This window comes from Anas acuta, chromosome 12 (genome assembly GCF_963932015.1).
Source record: "Anas acuta chromosome 12, bAnaAcu1.1, whole genome shotgun sequence".
Taxonomy (NCBI): domain Eukaryota; kingdom Metazoa; phylum Chordata; class Aves; order Anseriformes; family Anatidae; genus Anas; species Anas acuta.
Genome location: NC_088990.1, coordinates 2,408,615 through 2,422,754, shown reverse-complemented (window position 1 = coordinate 2,422,754; position 14,140 = coordinate 2,408,615). Strand labels below are relative to the sequence as shown.

General features: G+C 42.4%; 1 protein-coding gene across 1 annotated transcript in view; it reads left to right on the top strand.

The window, feature by feature from the left end:
- Positions 1–4,447: 4,447 nt before the first annotated feature.
- MAP2K1 (mitogen-activated protein kinase kinase 1) overlaps positions 4,448–14,140 on the top strand; it is a 36,991-nt gene continuing 27,298 nt past the window's right edge. Inside the window, exon 1 of the mRNA XM_068696472.1 lies at positions 4,448–4,679. Within this exon, the coding sequence (XP_068552573.1) occupies positions 4,600–4,679 (80 nt within the window). The 5' untranslated portion in view covers positions 4,448–4,599. The remainder of the gene's footprint in view (positions 4,680–14,140) is intronic.

The window sequence follows — 14,140 nt, the reverse complement described above, 5'->3', positions numbered from 1 at the left end:
TGCTTGTTTGTTTTTGTATCGAATAGTGTTATTTCATTAGAGAAAGTGCTGAAAATTAGGATTTTTTTTTAATTTTAAACATCTCATTTCCTGTTTTATGTTACACATGATATATGGCAGAGAAAATCTATAAAATGGATGATTGACTACTTCTGCGTTTGGAGGGTTTTATATTGGCAAAGCTGTTCATGCAATAAAAGTGCTCTGGATCCAGTGAGCCCTTGGCAAAGGAGGCTGTATTGGTACCAGGGTAGCTGTGTGGTGGATAAGACCTCACAGATGTAGAAATGATCAGGTATTTGTGGGTTATAACTTGTTTATAACCTAAGATTTATATTATGCAGCCATCTTAAATGTTAATTTTTAAGCCGCTGGTACACTGCTCACCATTTCAGATAGTGTTCCAATCCAAAGTGTTTTTTTCAATCTCTGCTTCTTGAGGAATATAAGATGTGCAAGAAAGACTGTGATCTCTGGCTGGTTGAAAGAAGGTATGTCTGTCGGCTGCCTTCTAATCATTTCTGATCCTGTAGACCAATTTCATTCGAATTTGAATCAGGCTTCTTAAATTCCATTGCTTTTGGGACTAATTATTTCCTTAAATTGCTCTGTTAGCCACTAAATAAATTACAAAGTATTAAATCATTCAAATAAAAATTTGCATGCATCTGTTCTGGCAGTAAAATATGCATCTTTTTGTGGCGATCAAGTTTTAAAAATAGGGGTAATTCAGTAGTGCAATTAATGTATCCAATAGTCACATTTTCTTTTTCATGCAAGAAACTAGACAAAATCTGGTATGCTAGTTCCATGACGGAAAAAAGTAGTAATGAAGAGAAGCTCCTCTGATGCATTTCTGTTCACAGGGACATATTTCAGTTCTATTTATTTCCAGTGGTGCTAGAATCAATAAATCAGAATGTCTGCCTGTTCAGAAGTCATTCACAGAGATTACACCACCTTATATCTTTTCTTTATCTTTTCCTGTGGGATCCACCTCCAGAAGCACCTGTTCAGTGAGCAAAATGCAGTTCCTCCCACCGAGAATGTTTGAATTCCCAAAACGTGTTTTGGTTTGGGCTGGAAAATATGCCTGTTTTTTGGTTGCAAATCTACTGAAATTAAAACTGTTTGTTTTACACAAGTTCAAACCAATCTATAACAATTTTGAAACATTTCAAATGTACTCTGTAGTCATATACAGGAAAATTGGTCATTCCACAGGAGTGCCTGTGGAAGACAACGATGGCAAGAGCAATCACAGAAATGGTTCCTACAGAGCCATTACACAGAAACGGTTCTGTATGGCATCAGGACAGAGACCCACGTCTTTATTTCTGTATTCAGTCAATTCAAAAATCCCCTTGTTTTGTCTGTAGGTCAAAGGGCCTTTAAAACAGGTGTGTGAATTCAGTAATTTCTCCAAGATTCCATGGGACTATGTTTGCAATGCAAGTGTAATGTGCTCCAGAGGAGGGAGCTGTCTCTTAGTGTTTGGAATCTGATGGAGGGACCATGTCTGTGACTAGCACAGCTGTGAAAATAATAATTCAATCTTTTCTATTTAAAAAATGCACAAGAAGTTGCAAACAATACAGCATCTTTGCGTAATATATAATGTACCTTGTTCATAATTTCAGTTTCCATAAAAGCATTAATGACTGCTTTGATTATTTTACTTTTGAAAATGATAGAACATTAAAATGTGGATTTGACAGTTCTTCATACAAAGCATTTCCAATGTAAGTTTTGTTATGGAATTCACTCTCACTGCAGTCAGCTAGAGTGATCTATGATGCCTGCTTCTTTCCTGCTATGCTTCAGAATTCCTCCATACTGAAACCTCTGTTTTCAGTAGGTATGTCAATCATTCATCTGTTCGTGTAGATTTTCAGCTTGTAGTTTATGATGATGGAGAAAAAACAATTTTGTTACTGGGGGAAATAACAAACTACATGCAAATTCACAACATAGAACTAAAATTCTTCCTAGTTCAGTCCAAATATTTCTCTGCAGAGGAGGCTGGTGTTTCAAAGGAGTCCTTGCGTTTCCCCACACAGTTGTGTAAAGAGAAAAACAACCTCATCTACAACTCAATTTCTTCATTAGAAAAAAAAATCTGATTTTAGCATAGAAAAACTTGATACTTCTGAGTTACTCTAAATAGTAGTCGTTCAATTTTACTAGTGTCTTAATCCTGTGGCAAAAAAAAAAAAAAAAAAGGAAAATCATACATAATTAAACATTCTCAAGTCACTATATAAATCGTGTTTTATTCTACAATAACTTCTGGTTGAATCAACTCATTGGAGTGTAAAACCTGTTAACATTTTGAAGCAGTTATTAATTTAAGTGAGGTATTCATATGCCTGCCTTGTATAGCAAAACAACTACAGCTTCAAAAAGCTTCTTCACTTGAGGCAAAAGAAATAAAACCGAGAAGCACAATGCCAGTTAGAGCAGTCAGCGCCAGGACTGCCGGAGGAACTGAGCTTTCACTCTGCCAAGTACCAAGCCGCTAACCACTGCCCTAGCACCGAGGTGCTCAGAACTACTTCAGTTCACAGCTCTGTGGGAAATTTTGTTTACCACTGAAGCAAACTTCAGAATAACTATAGTCTTTTCTTGTAGATCTGTCCCATTTTTTGATGGATCGGAGCACTGTATGGTGCAGGCACTTACAGTAGCAGTTGCAAGAGTTTCGCAGCTGTGTCAGAAAGCAGAAGAAATCTGCCAGTGCTTCTTGATGCATAACTTCTCTGAGTACAGGCCTTAAAAGAGTTTTCATCTCATTTCTCTGGGATTCAGACAATGAGAAATTAATCTTCCAAAGAAGCACAAACTTTACCAAACTTGTCTACAGCATCTCAGCATCAGAGGCAAGGTTTTAAGATGACTGTATCCACACAAGTCAAATATGTGTAATTCCTCCAGAGTCCTATTAGCATACGAATGTCCTAGTTTTAAGCACCGAACATAAGGAATACCCAGCCAACTCTGTTGATCCAGATAGGTCCATAGGTGGTACACCAATATTCCATTGTTTCCTGTTGAGATCTACAAATAAATGACCGGAATCTTTTTAAATTCTACTTCTCAGGAAGAGAACTGGCATGGAGGGATCACTGATCGTGACTGGAGAAAAGGGACTTCCATTACTGTAGAGCAATTCTGCTTATGCCAGGTGAGATCACCGATGGACAGGAGCGAGGGTGCTCAGCTCTTACCGAAGGTAAGGCTCAATGCTGCCCTGTGAGCACATCCTAGGCTGTACATGTGGTGCGTCAGGCCGAGCTGGGCTGTTTCAGCCATTCAAGGTGCACCCACCACACCTGGCCCTGATGTTTGGAAGCAAGCTGATTTTAAAGCAAGGCAGCACTCAGCTTATATCCCCCACTCAGCTTATATCCCAAGGTGGAAGCTTTTTTTTCAGCGACAAAGTGGCTTTAGTTCTCTGGAATTTTAACCTCATATTTCTGTTGGTGTATTTCTCCCTGAAACAACCTGTATACAAGACACGCTGTTCCCTCCGTGGAGTAGGATTGTAGCCTTGTTCTTTGTTAGTTCAGGACTTCTATGTTTAAAACTGTTCAAAAATCAGTGGGTTTATAACATAAAATGCCAATGTGCAACCTTGTCTTTATTACTATTATTGTTTTATAAAGCATAATGTCTCAGACATATCTCACTTCTGTGTGCCAATATATGATAGAGAGCTCCTGGAAGGTAACATTTTTGTTTTACCTTTAGGCTGCCTAAACTAATGCAATTTAAAAAACCCCCAAACAGCGATGTGAGTCAGAACTTCACAGAAATGCACACAGAGAAAACCACGATCCCATTAAGCATGAAATGCCTGTGACCAAAGCTGATCATTCCTAACAGCTACACAAAATAAAAGTCCAGAGAAGCGAGAGTAACACCTTTGGCCTTGTGTTTTCGTACTCGTTCTGCTCTTTATAACTCACTGTTCTCTGAGTGTAAGTTTCCTTTAAAATTTTTACTGCCGGCACTTAATTTAGTAAAATAAATAAATAAATGAGTAGCCCAAGGTGAGGTTTTGTTGTAGTTATCAATGCAGCAGTTCCCCTGTCCGGGTGCATTACGGAGGCAGATAAACAACCAGCTGCACAAAACACGCCTTAGCACCGTGGTTTGCTCTGCGGGGAAGATGCTGGGGCTCGTTGCACAGAGCTGCTTCTCTTGGTTGTGGTGAGAGCTCTCTGAAGGGGCAGAGCAGCACCAAACCCACAACATTTTGGCCAAGCCCCTGAGCTGATGCGAGCCCGCTCCCCCCCCCAGCCCCTCCCACCAAGTGAGGGCAGAGCGCTGTGAGGGCACAGCTCCGCGGCTTCACCCTCCGCCAGCGCGCATGCTCCTGCCCGGCCTCACCTTCCCGGGTGGGGGGGGGGGGGGGGGGGAGAGAGCGGCTCGCGCAGGCGCAGTGCGGAGGAAGGGCGCGGCCTCAGCACGGGCTCCGCGCGCCGCCGGCACCAGCTCGGGGCCGCTCCGCGGGGGGGGGGGGGAGGAGCGGGGGCGGCCGGGCAGCGCCTCAGGCACCGGCACCGGGCACCGGTTTGGGGCCGCCCGGGGGCCGCCATGCCGAAAAAAAAGCCGGGGCCGATCCAGTTGAACCCTGCGCCCGATGGCTCCGCCGTCAACGGGACCAGCGCCGCCGAGTGAGTCAGGCCCGGGGGGGGGGGTTCGCTGAGGGGCCGTTATGGGGGGGGTGCCCCTGAGGGGCGCCTCACGGGGTCAGCGGCTCCCGGAGGGTGGAGGGTGAGCAGGGGGGGGTGAGGAGAGCGGGGGTAGTGTGGGGGGCGTCTGTCAGAGGGCTGGGTTATGTAATGATGGGGTGAGGGCCAGGTTCTGCCTTCCTAAGTAACGTGGGTGCAGGGAGAAGTTATGTTGGGAGCCTTGAATCTGTAGGAAAAGTGGTGGGGTTTGTTTATCTGTCCCCTCCTCGACTTTAAGCTGATGTCAGTGAAGCTGTTTCTCGGTAACTAGTTTGTAATGCTAGGGACATCCGTGAGTGCGCTGGGAGAAGCTGTTCTTGAGTTTTCCTGGCTCTGGTATCAGCATTACGCCTTATAAAATAAAGGAAGGTAAGTCGAGGCTAATCGTGGGCGTGCTTTTTTTAAAGCGTTGCTTACAAAGTAGCACTTGAGCACATGCAGGGTAGTCAGGCTTCATATTGCGATGGCAGCGCCGTGAGGTGTCACAAAAGGAGCTTCCTCAGGTTAGCAGGTCTGTGTTCACCGCTCCGTCTTTAGGTTAAGGTGATGGACTAGCTCCTAACGAAGGCGTGAAAAACAGATGCGTGTTGGAAGAGCACATTCCTTTCCCTGTATGGTTACTTCACTCTTCTTGGATACATAAGCAGAGCTCTGATGTACTTATGTACTGCGCTGTCAGGATATGCAGTACAGGGCTGCACTGAGATGTACAAGTGTCAGGTTGTGAATTGTTCCGCATGTGGTGGTGTTGCCATGTTTTCAGGCAGGCTCAAACCTCGTTTAACCTCAGAATATACTCGGTATCTCACAGCTCCTGCTGTGATGTTTCTAGCAAAGTCTTTTGATGACGAACTGAAGGGTGAGCTCTGTTAAAAACTGTCTTGTGGCAGGGATTCCTGATTGCATAATATTCAGAACATAATCCTTAGGTACAGTTTTTGCTCTGGATCAATAGGGGGAAAGATGTTATTTTTATATTTGTCTGTATAGCACCTTACAGTTGATTTTCTTCAAGGCAGTTGTAGATAAGCTGATACAGTTTTCAGGGACCCCTCCTGCATACTGGTCTTGTTTTATGGAATAAATCTGATAGACCTATTACTTATTGTGCCACCTAAAGTTAAGCACCAAACAAGTACTGCATTAAATACTGTGTATCTTTGATATTTCTTCATTTTAGAAACAGCGTTCATCTGAAATTGCTTAGATGTCTGATATTCATTTACTTCTTGGAAACTTACAGAGAGACCCATGGGAGTGTAGAGTCTTGCTTACACCAGTGAAGAGTCTTGCTGCATTTTCTGTTTTGTATTTTATTTGGTATATGAGACTTTTGGTATATATAGACTTTTGCTCTTTGCTATACGTTAGTCCTATACCTGTCTTTTGCCAAGAATAGAGATGTGTAAAGCATTTTTAAAAACAGCAGCTTAGAGAAGAAGTAAATCCAGTAACCTGTTGTCCCATAAACAGCTAGAATTAATTTTTGGGATGAGGGTGTATAAATCCTCATTGTGAAAGACTTTAAGTTGCAAAGCATAGTTGCATCAGAATATCAGAATTTGGAAATGGTTTTGGAATGAAGCTGAAAACAGTCCTTTTTTTTTTTTTTTATCTTTCATCTGCAAGCTTTCTTTTTTTCTTTCCTGCTGTGTAGTTTTTCCTTCTGGTCAGTGCTTGAAATCAACTGTAGAGGTGTTTGTCAGTCTGTATACATGGTCAAGTGTTTCAAGTATGTTATGCAGCTGCAGACTACCATATTAACGCTTTCTGAAGCTTTGTTCCTGACTTAATGGAATTTTGGCTGTGTGAGTCTCCAGCTACTTATTTGCTTCCACCATACACAAACCTGTCACTTTGATGCAAATGATCCTGGCTGCTTCCCTGTTCTTTTTCAGAGAAGTGAACCTCTCAAGAGAGAATGAAAAGAGCTCGAATTATTTGGTTAAGTAACATGAAGACTGAGTGAGAGGTGATATGATTGCTCTCTGTAAATGCACGAAGGGAGTTTCTTAGGCTCAAAGGCAGTGCTAGCACAAAATCAAAAAGGTACTGTTTGGCCAGCAGTGATCTTATGTTAGAAATTGGGAACTTTCTGGCTGTGGGTTAGAAGATTCTGCAACGTTCTGAACAGCCACTTACCCGTGCTAGTTTTCAAATATTGAAGCTTAATACTTCTGGGAATGGGTGCATGTGGTACTTGGACTTCGTGGCAGAAAGGAGGGGGAAAAGGCAAAACAAAAAGAAGAGGAGACTGGGTGGTTGAGGATGTCTTGCTTCCCATGCCTGTCTTGTCCTCTGTCTTCATCCTTATTTGGCCTTGGGATCAAATTGACTGGAGTGAGCAAATGCTTGTGGGGTGAGGGGTGGTGCGTTAAGAAGTGCACAGTGGAGGCTTGATCCTTGCTCGTGTTAATTATTTTTAAAAAAATCCTGTCAGAGTGTTATAAAGGAGAAGTAGAGCACTAGCAATTTAAATACGTGCATGCGGCCCATTCAATTCAATTTCACGCTGTTTTTCTGCGACAACAGCTTTTGTTATTTGTAGCTCGTTATATGCAGTTATTACTTCTGTAATCTGTGCAGTGTATTTTGGTGGTCTCTGGTGCCTTCAAATCCCTAGCTACTCAGTGGACAATAGAGAGCACGTATTACAAGATTTTTCTGTGCTGTGAACTTCACTTCTGTTTTTGACATTTCCTGCTGAGAAGTAGTTACCCAGAGCTGACCCCGTGCTGCTCTTCTTGAGCTCCTTGGTGCTTTACATCATCGGAATGAGGCTGGGATGACACTGGCCAGCTGCAGACTTAATTTCATTCTGGTACTTCTGGAACGGCACAGGTATGCACTTGCAATGATTTTGCAGAGAGAATAGGAGAAAAGTGAAAGAAACCTGAACGCAGTAAGAGGGATGCTCCTTCCCTTTTGACTGAAAGTGACAGGATAGTTCCCTGTCTTAACAGCCAAAAGGAACAAGAACAAGATCTCCACTTTCTCTTCCTCTCAAACTTAGGTTTCCATCCTTTTGAATATCTGATAGTTGTTGCTCAATTTCTAGGTTTATTTAAATCCAAACTAGACATGCAATATTAAGTAGACGCTTTGCAGGAGGCAGGAGGGTGCGTTTGAAGTTTTTGTATTACAATAAGCATTTTGTTCACATGAGAACAAAGTTACTTCCATGTCATTTTTAATTACATCTTCACAAAAGCAGTTAAGCAGAAGGAAGGGTTGCATTTATAATGAGGGAGTTATTTTGATGTAAAATGCCAGTGAAAACAAACACAGCTAGTTTTCACCTTGCTCTAGGTACTCCAGTAAATGCCAGGTCAGGTAAGGGCTATGTGTATGGTATTTACAAACCATTCCAAAACAGAACTTCCACTGTCTTGTCTTAGCAAGTATCAAAAATGCAAGTATCTAAATGTGGTCACCTTACCTGAAGTGCTGTTGACTGAGAAGGCACAAAATGCAACAGTTCTATAGCTACAGCCTTGTAGTATAAACTTACTTAAAAATTGGCCCATTTTTTATTCATCAAAACCTATCATTTATGAGTTACGCTGTGCAGTGAGTTTTGAAGTGTCCCACTGACCTCAGGATATTGGATGAAAATCTGCCAGTTAAAATTCCCATGTCCAGAAGGATACATATAGGGAAAAAAGAAGTAATTTAAGATCTCAGGGCATGGATTTTATGTTTGAGAGGCTGTGACTATAGAATGTCTTGGCATGTAATGTAGGCTATTTAAAAAATGCTGTTAGAAAAAGTGGAGTAAATAGTCGATACAACATCTTGTCATGGAATGCAACAATCCAATGAGCCACAAAATGAACGGAGCCTTGTAATTAGTTTTTTAGTTCATTTGTCTGTCATGGAAGAGATTACTGCTACAGTTAAGAGCGTGCATTAAAGTTTGTTGCAGCTTAAAACTTTTCATTTTAGAAGAGATGTTTTCTGATTGCGTTGCCTGTCTATCAGTTGCATGTACTAGCAGAATTGCTCTAAGCCTCGCTTTGTTACTTACTGAGTAAATAAAGACTGCTACTCTCTCTGGTACTATCATTTGAACCTTCCAGAAGTGTTTGGGACTAAAAACTTCTTAAGATGGTGTCACTTCTGTGTTGTATAAGCATTCATGTAGAAAAGGTGGTTGCAACTGAAGTCTGTTTTTTTCCCATCTGTTTAAAGAATTGCAAAATCCACAACTACTTATTTATTTTGGTAACAGCTGCTAGCTCCCAAATCAAGCCTAAGCTTCAGTCTCTGCTCCAGGAGGATGGTGCCAAGCAAGTCTCAGCTGTGATGAGGTATGATGTGAAGTGGAACGAGCAGAGCAGGACTGTGTTTTTGGTGACTGGCACTAAAGATAGTGCAAAAAAAATGTGGAAAAAACATGTGAAAGGTAAAGTTGAACATGGAATTTGTCATCTTCTAGTGTGCTATAAGGAAGTAAGTTTTTGAGAATATAAGAAGGTGCTGGCTACAAGTTTTTACCACCTTAGGGACTATATTTCTTCACAGGACGTGTCTTGAAAGAAAGTCCAAAGGCTTTCTGAACTGTTCTGAACCTAACTGTTGCCAGTGGTGGTTACGTGTGTTCTGTCTTAACTGCAGCATATCCTCATCTTAGAACTGTTCGAAGCAATGCGTAATTTCTTAGAAATCGACTGGCAAAATCCAGTCATAAACTATAATTCAGTTCTTAATGTGAGCTTTTTCTTGTCGCTTTCTGTTTATCCTGTTCAAATTGCATTAAGGAAGCCACCAAGTAGCTGGCATGACCTCTGAGTGCAGCTGCCTGCATTTGATAGTCAAAGAGTAATTTGGGAATTACACAAAAGTGGCTTGAACTTCCATTTGTATTGACGTTTCCAGAAGTTGCTTGCTTGCGATGTGTCTTGCAATTTTCATTTTTTTCAGCGTCTTTCTCAAGGGAACTTCAGTTCGGGCTTCGTAGGAGTAGGTGGGGATGGGAGGTTGATTTTGTTTTTATTCACTTTTTGAGGCTTGCATTGAAAACTGGAGTGGTGGGAGGTGAGCAGCAGGATTGGTGGGCTGTTCTTGAACAGACCTCGTTCCAGCAGAATCATCCTGCACAGAGTAAATCTTCTCTGGCTCGCTTTTCTTGGATGTGAGCTTAGATGAAATGACAGGAAGGTTTTCACCAAGTTGTTTGTTTTAATGCCTGCTGGATCACCGCTGCTTTTGTTGTTTTGTTTTTCTTTTCCTTTGCTTTTAAAACCAAATAGCCTCTGATGAGAGGCAGCCCCTGGATGGAATTCCTTTGACTTCAGAGGATTTCTGTGTGCGTGTCGTGTTCTGGAAGATTAGGTCCTGAAATTTTATGACTGAGCTGGCAAGATTGCTATCGCATTGCATGTGTGCAGGGAATTACTGTGGACCTGTAAATATTTACAAGAAAATTCGAAAAGACAGTTAATACTGAAGTAAGAGTACTGAGTCTTGTTACACACACACACATTTAGGCATAATGACTGTAATGGCAACGTACTTTAATTCTTATGATGTGGTCATTGTTCAGAAAGCATAAATCAGTTTATTAGAGTTAAATAAACCAGGCATAAAAATGTCTCATTCCAGTGGTGTCACAGGTAAGGCAAGTGCTGGTGGTTAATACGGAGCCAGCAGTTTGTTTTTTTTTTTTTCCTTTTTCTGCCCTTTACAACAGCAGTTCTGCAGATGGAATTAGAAAGGTGTGATTTCACGATTGCACACATGCGAGATCCTGCTACTTCAGAACTTCTGTCCTCCTCTTGCTCTGCCCACGTGTTCCTGAGGCTCCTTTTCTTGCATCAGCTCTTTCAGTGAGTCAGGCTTCTGTGCTGATCCAACCAAGAACTTACCCACCAAAGAATACCAGATAAATTTTTGTGGGGCTGTCTGCTTGGGCTCACGTTAGCACTGATACAGACCCATGGTGAACTTAATCAGGGAGATACTACAGCTGAAAATACGCATTTTTTATTGTGATCTTTGAAGTGCATCTGTTCTGAGTGGGGTTATTCAGGAATGAATGAATGGCTGGGGGCAGAATGGGGCAGAATCTGTGCCAAGAGCCCAAGGTTTCTCAGGATTATGAGACAGCATACCTGGAGCCTGAGATACTACAGAGAAATGCAGAGATTCAGTAATTACAACAGTTTCAGAGTAGCACATCTTTTAATTGAATAGTCTTAGATCTTTGTCTCGAGAGGACCAGATTACCTTCGAGATCTTCCAGTATTACTTAATTGTCAAAGAAGGCTTTTTAATTTAAAAAAATAATAAAAGAAGGGGACTAGGCAAGCCCCATATGCAGCTGAATTCTTAGTTTGGCATAACAGCAGCGCTGCTGTTGTTAATCTGGGCAAAGAGTCTTTGCTTAAGTGCTGGCTGGGGGAAAAAAAGCCTTAAATTGTGGGAAATTTACATGAGGTGGGAAATACATCAGCAAGCAATTTGCGTGCGTACCCGCTAAATACTTCAATGTACACAAGAGAAGCATTCTGAAATGAACTGGGGAAGGAATTGTCTGTTATGTGCAGTAAACCTAGGTGGCCCCTTTAAATTAATAAATTTTCCAGTACAAAAGCTCCCCCATCCTCCTCCCTGTGTTACCCTTTTTACAGCTGCTGGAAGCTGCATTTGTTCTCCCGTCATTGCCCTGGGGACTGCCTGGGATTTAGCAGTTTATGGATTCCACTGCCAAAGCACAAAATCATCTCTCCAAGGAAGCAATGGTAGTTGGTAACATCAGTTTCTGGGTTGCTGAATTTTTGGGGAGGGCGTTCTGTCTTCCCACATTCCTCCTTTGTAAGGAAGCAATGGAATCTTGCTTCTGAAGGTTTGCTGATACTGTTAGGAATTGGCAAGCAGATGATTTCTGGTTTGATGTGCGTTCAATATTACTTACTCAGGCAATCTTTTATTCTTTGGAATGAGTGTGCGAGCCTTTCCGCCAGTCATTGCCCACAGCAACTGAGCAAACGGGCAAGGCTAACTCACTGCTCACCATCCCTTTGCAAACATCTGCTGTTCAGCCATTGACCTGAGTCTTGTCTGAACAAGAGGAGAGTGAATTCCAGCAAACTTCTGCCTCCTGACAGCTGAGGACGTTCTCTCTCGCCTGGGTTTGTTGCCTCGCAGGCATCCAGCAGGAGGAAGTGAACAGTGGTGTCTGTCGCTGCGTGACACATACAAAAGAAATAAGAATGGAAGCAAGATTATGTTTTACTTCATTCTGAGAGCTAGAACAGAGATGTTCCAGCATTGCCACTTCGTGTGCTTCCTTGTATGAACAAGTATCTTCCTAAAAACCAGCTTGAAGGTTTCTAAAACAAACTGTTAAAACTTCCTGGTAACTCATCCTTCCTTCAATGTGTTGTTTTTTTTTGTGTTCACAACTCAGCATTATTCTCTGCTTTTCTAAACTTTTTTTCAGTGTGGCAGGAAGATGAGTCAACAGCTTCAATGCAGAAATCTAGCAATCAGAGAATGCATTTTTTTGGGGAGGGGGAGAAATTACTCTGTTCTTATATGCGGAGATGTTCTGCTGAGATGTTTGGGGTGTGTGTGTGTAAATATGTCTTGTTAAAGCCTGTACATAAAAAGTCAAAATGATTAATTTCTTTTACTAAATGGCTCTGTTGGTAAATGTCCTGTGTTGTGCAATCGTTCTATTGCAAATTTGGGCAAAGATCACAGCATCATAGGGTGGTTTGGGTTGGAAGGACCATAAAGCCCTCCCAGTTCCTCTCTGTTCGTGGACAGGGACACCTCCCTCTAGACCAGGTTGATCAAAACCCCATCCAACCTGCCCTGGATAGATACAAGCCTTCTGTTTGTGGTTTTCTCTGGATCCCAGCTGTGGCTCTCTGTATGCAGTTACCTGAGTGTCCAGGCAGCGTTCTTTGCCTGTCCCTGATGTCTCAACTGCAGCTTTTGACAGTTTCTGTTCTGGGCTCCCTGCTCGGCTCTTGCAATTGAAGCTGCTCAGTTCTAACCTTGGCCTTTACAGGCCCTGTAAACAGATAAAGTAACTTCACCTTTTTATTATAGTGTTTCCCTGAAGCCGTGCCCTTGCCACAGAAGGAAGTTGTGAAGATATGGATTTCATGGCTGTTGCCCATATTTATCCCTTTTTATCATTAAATTCAATTTGGAGTTCAGAGAGTTAAAACAGTTGAAAACCAGGGATTGTTTAAATCCACATGTATCGGCTGACTAGACTTCGGTAAGATCTTTGTGCTCTGTGTTGTGTTTTGAATGCCCGACAAGTAAGCTGGGCTCCGTGAGGTTGTCCCGTGGTGTTGCAGACCTAGTGGTGCCTGGGGAAACGGGCGGCAGGAGCACCAGTGTTTGGGAGAGGAGCATCCAGGACTTGGATTTCCAGTTCTGGAGACTCAGTTCTTAGGATTTGCAGGGTTTATGTGTAACAAACTATGGATGCACTACTGCAGCAATCGTTGAGGAAACCTAGTAACTGAGCAAAGCACTGTTTGTGTAGCTTAGCCACAGCATTAAATATGTGAAAGGGGCGCCTGGGCCTTGCTGGCAGCTGCTGCCACGTGGGACAAAGGGCTGTAACCCAAAGCGGAGGCTGGGAACAGCTGCAGAAGGAGCTGGGAGGAAAAGGCACCCAGGGCAGGAAGCTGATGGCTGTCCCTTGGTGCTGCCATCCACCTGTGGCTTTTTTTTTCCTTTGCTGAACTCAGTCTTCAATTCAAACATTATTTGGGAATAAAAAACTGTGCAAAGTTTAATGGCACGCTGGTTGGGCTAAAGCAAAGGAGGAAAGAATTCTCAAGCAAATATTCCTGCCTAACAGATCAGCCTACAAGGAGTTATTTATGTTGTGTCGTTTGTTGGATGTTTGAATTCTTATCATATTTTCATCTTTAAAACATACCCCATTCTGCTTCAGAAAAAATGGGAATAGAAATTCTGGGTGTAATTGGTCTGGCAGGACACTTTCAGACAGGAAAAAATACACTTCTAGCGTTTTGTTTTATTTATCTTTTCCTAAGAAATAGATGTTAGCCGGAATCATCTGCCTCTTGCTCTTACTGGGTAGTTCTTTTCTGGTAGCATTAAATATCAAAATGTGCCCTACTGGGTCTGTTCCAACCTGAAAGAGGAACGGTATGGTGTGTTAAAAGTGGTGCTAGAAAGGAGCAAGTGTGCTGGGCAGTCATGTAAGCGCTTCCTTTAGTGGGACGTGTATGGAGGACCTCTGACACACTGCAGGAAGTGAAAACTAAGTGGGAGTTGAAAAACAGTGTCCTTTTTTCCAAGTGAGAATCCTTTGCACCTGGAGTGAGTTCAGATCTTGCTGAATTGTTTTAAGTGCAAGTTTTATGAGGCTGTGCTGGAGTCAGCCCAGAGACGGAGACACCTGTCCT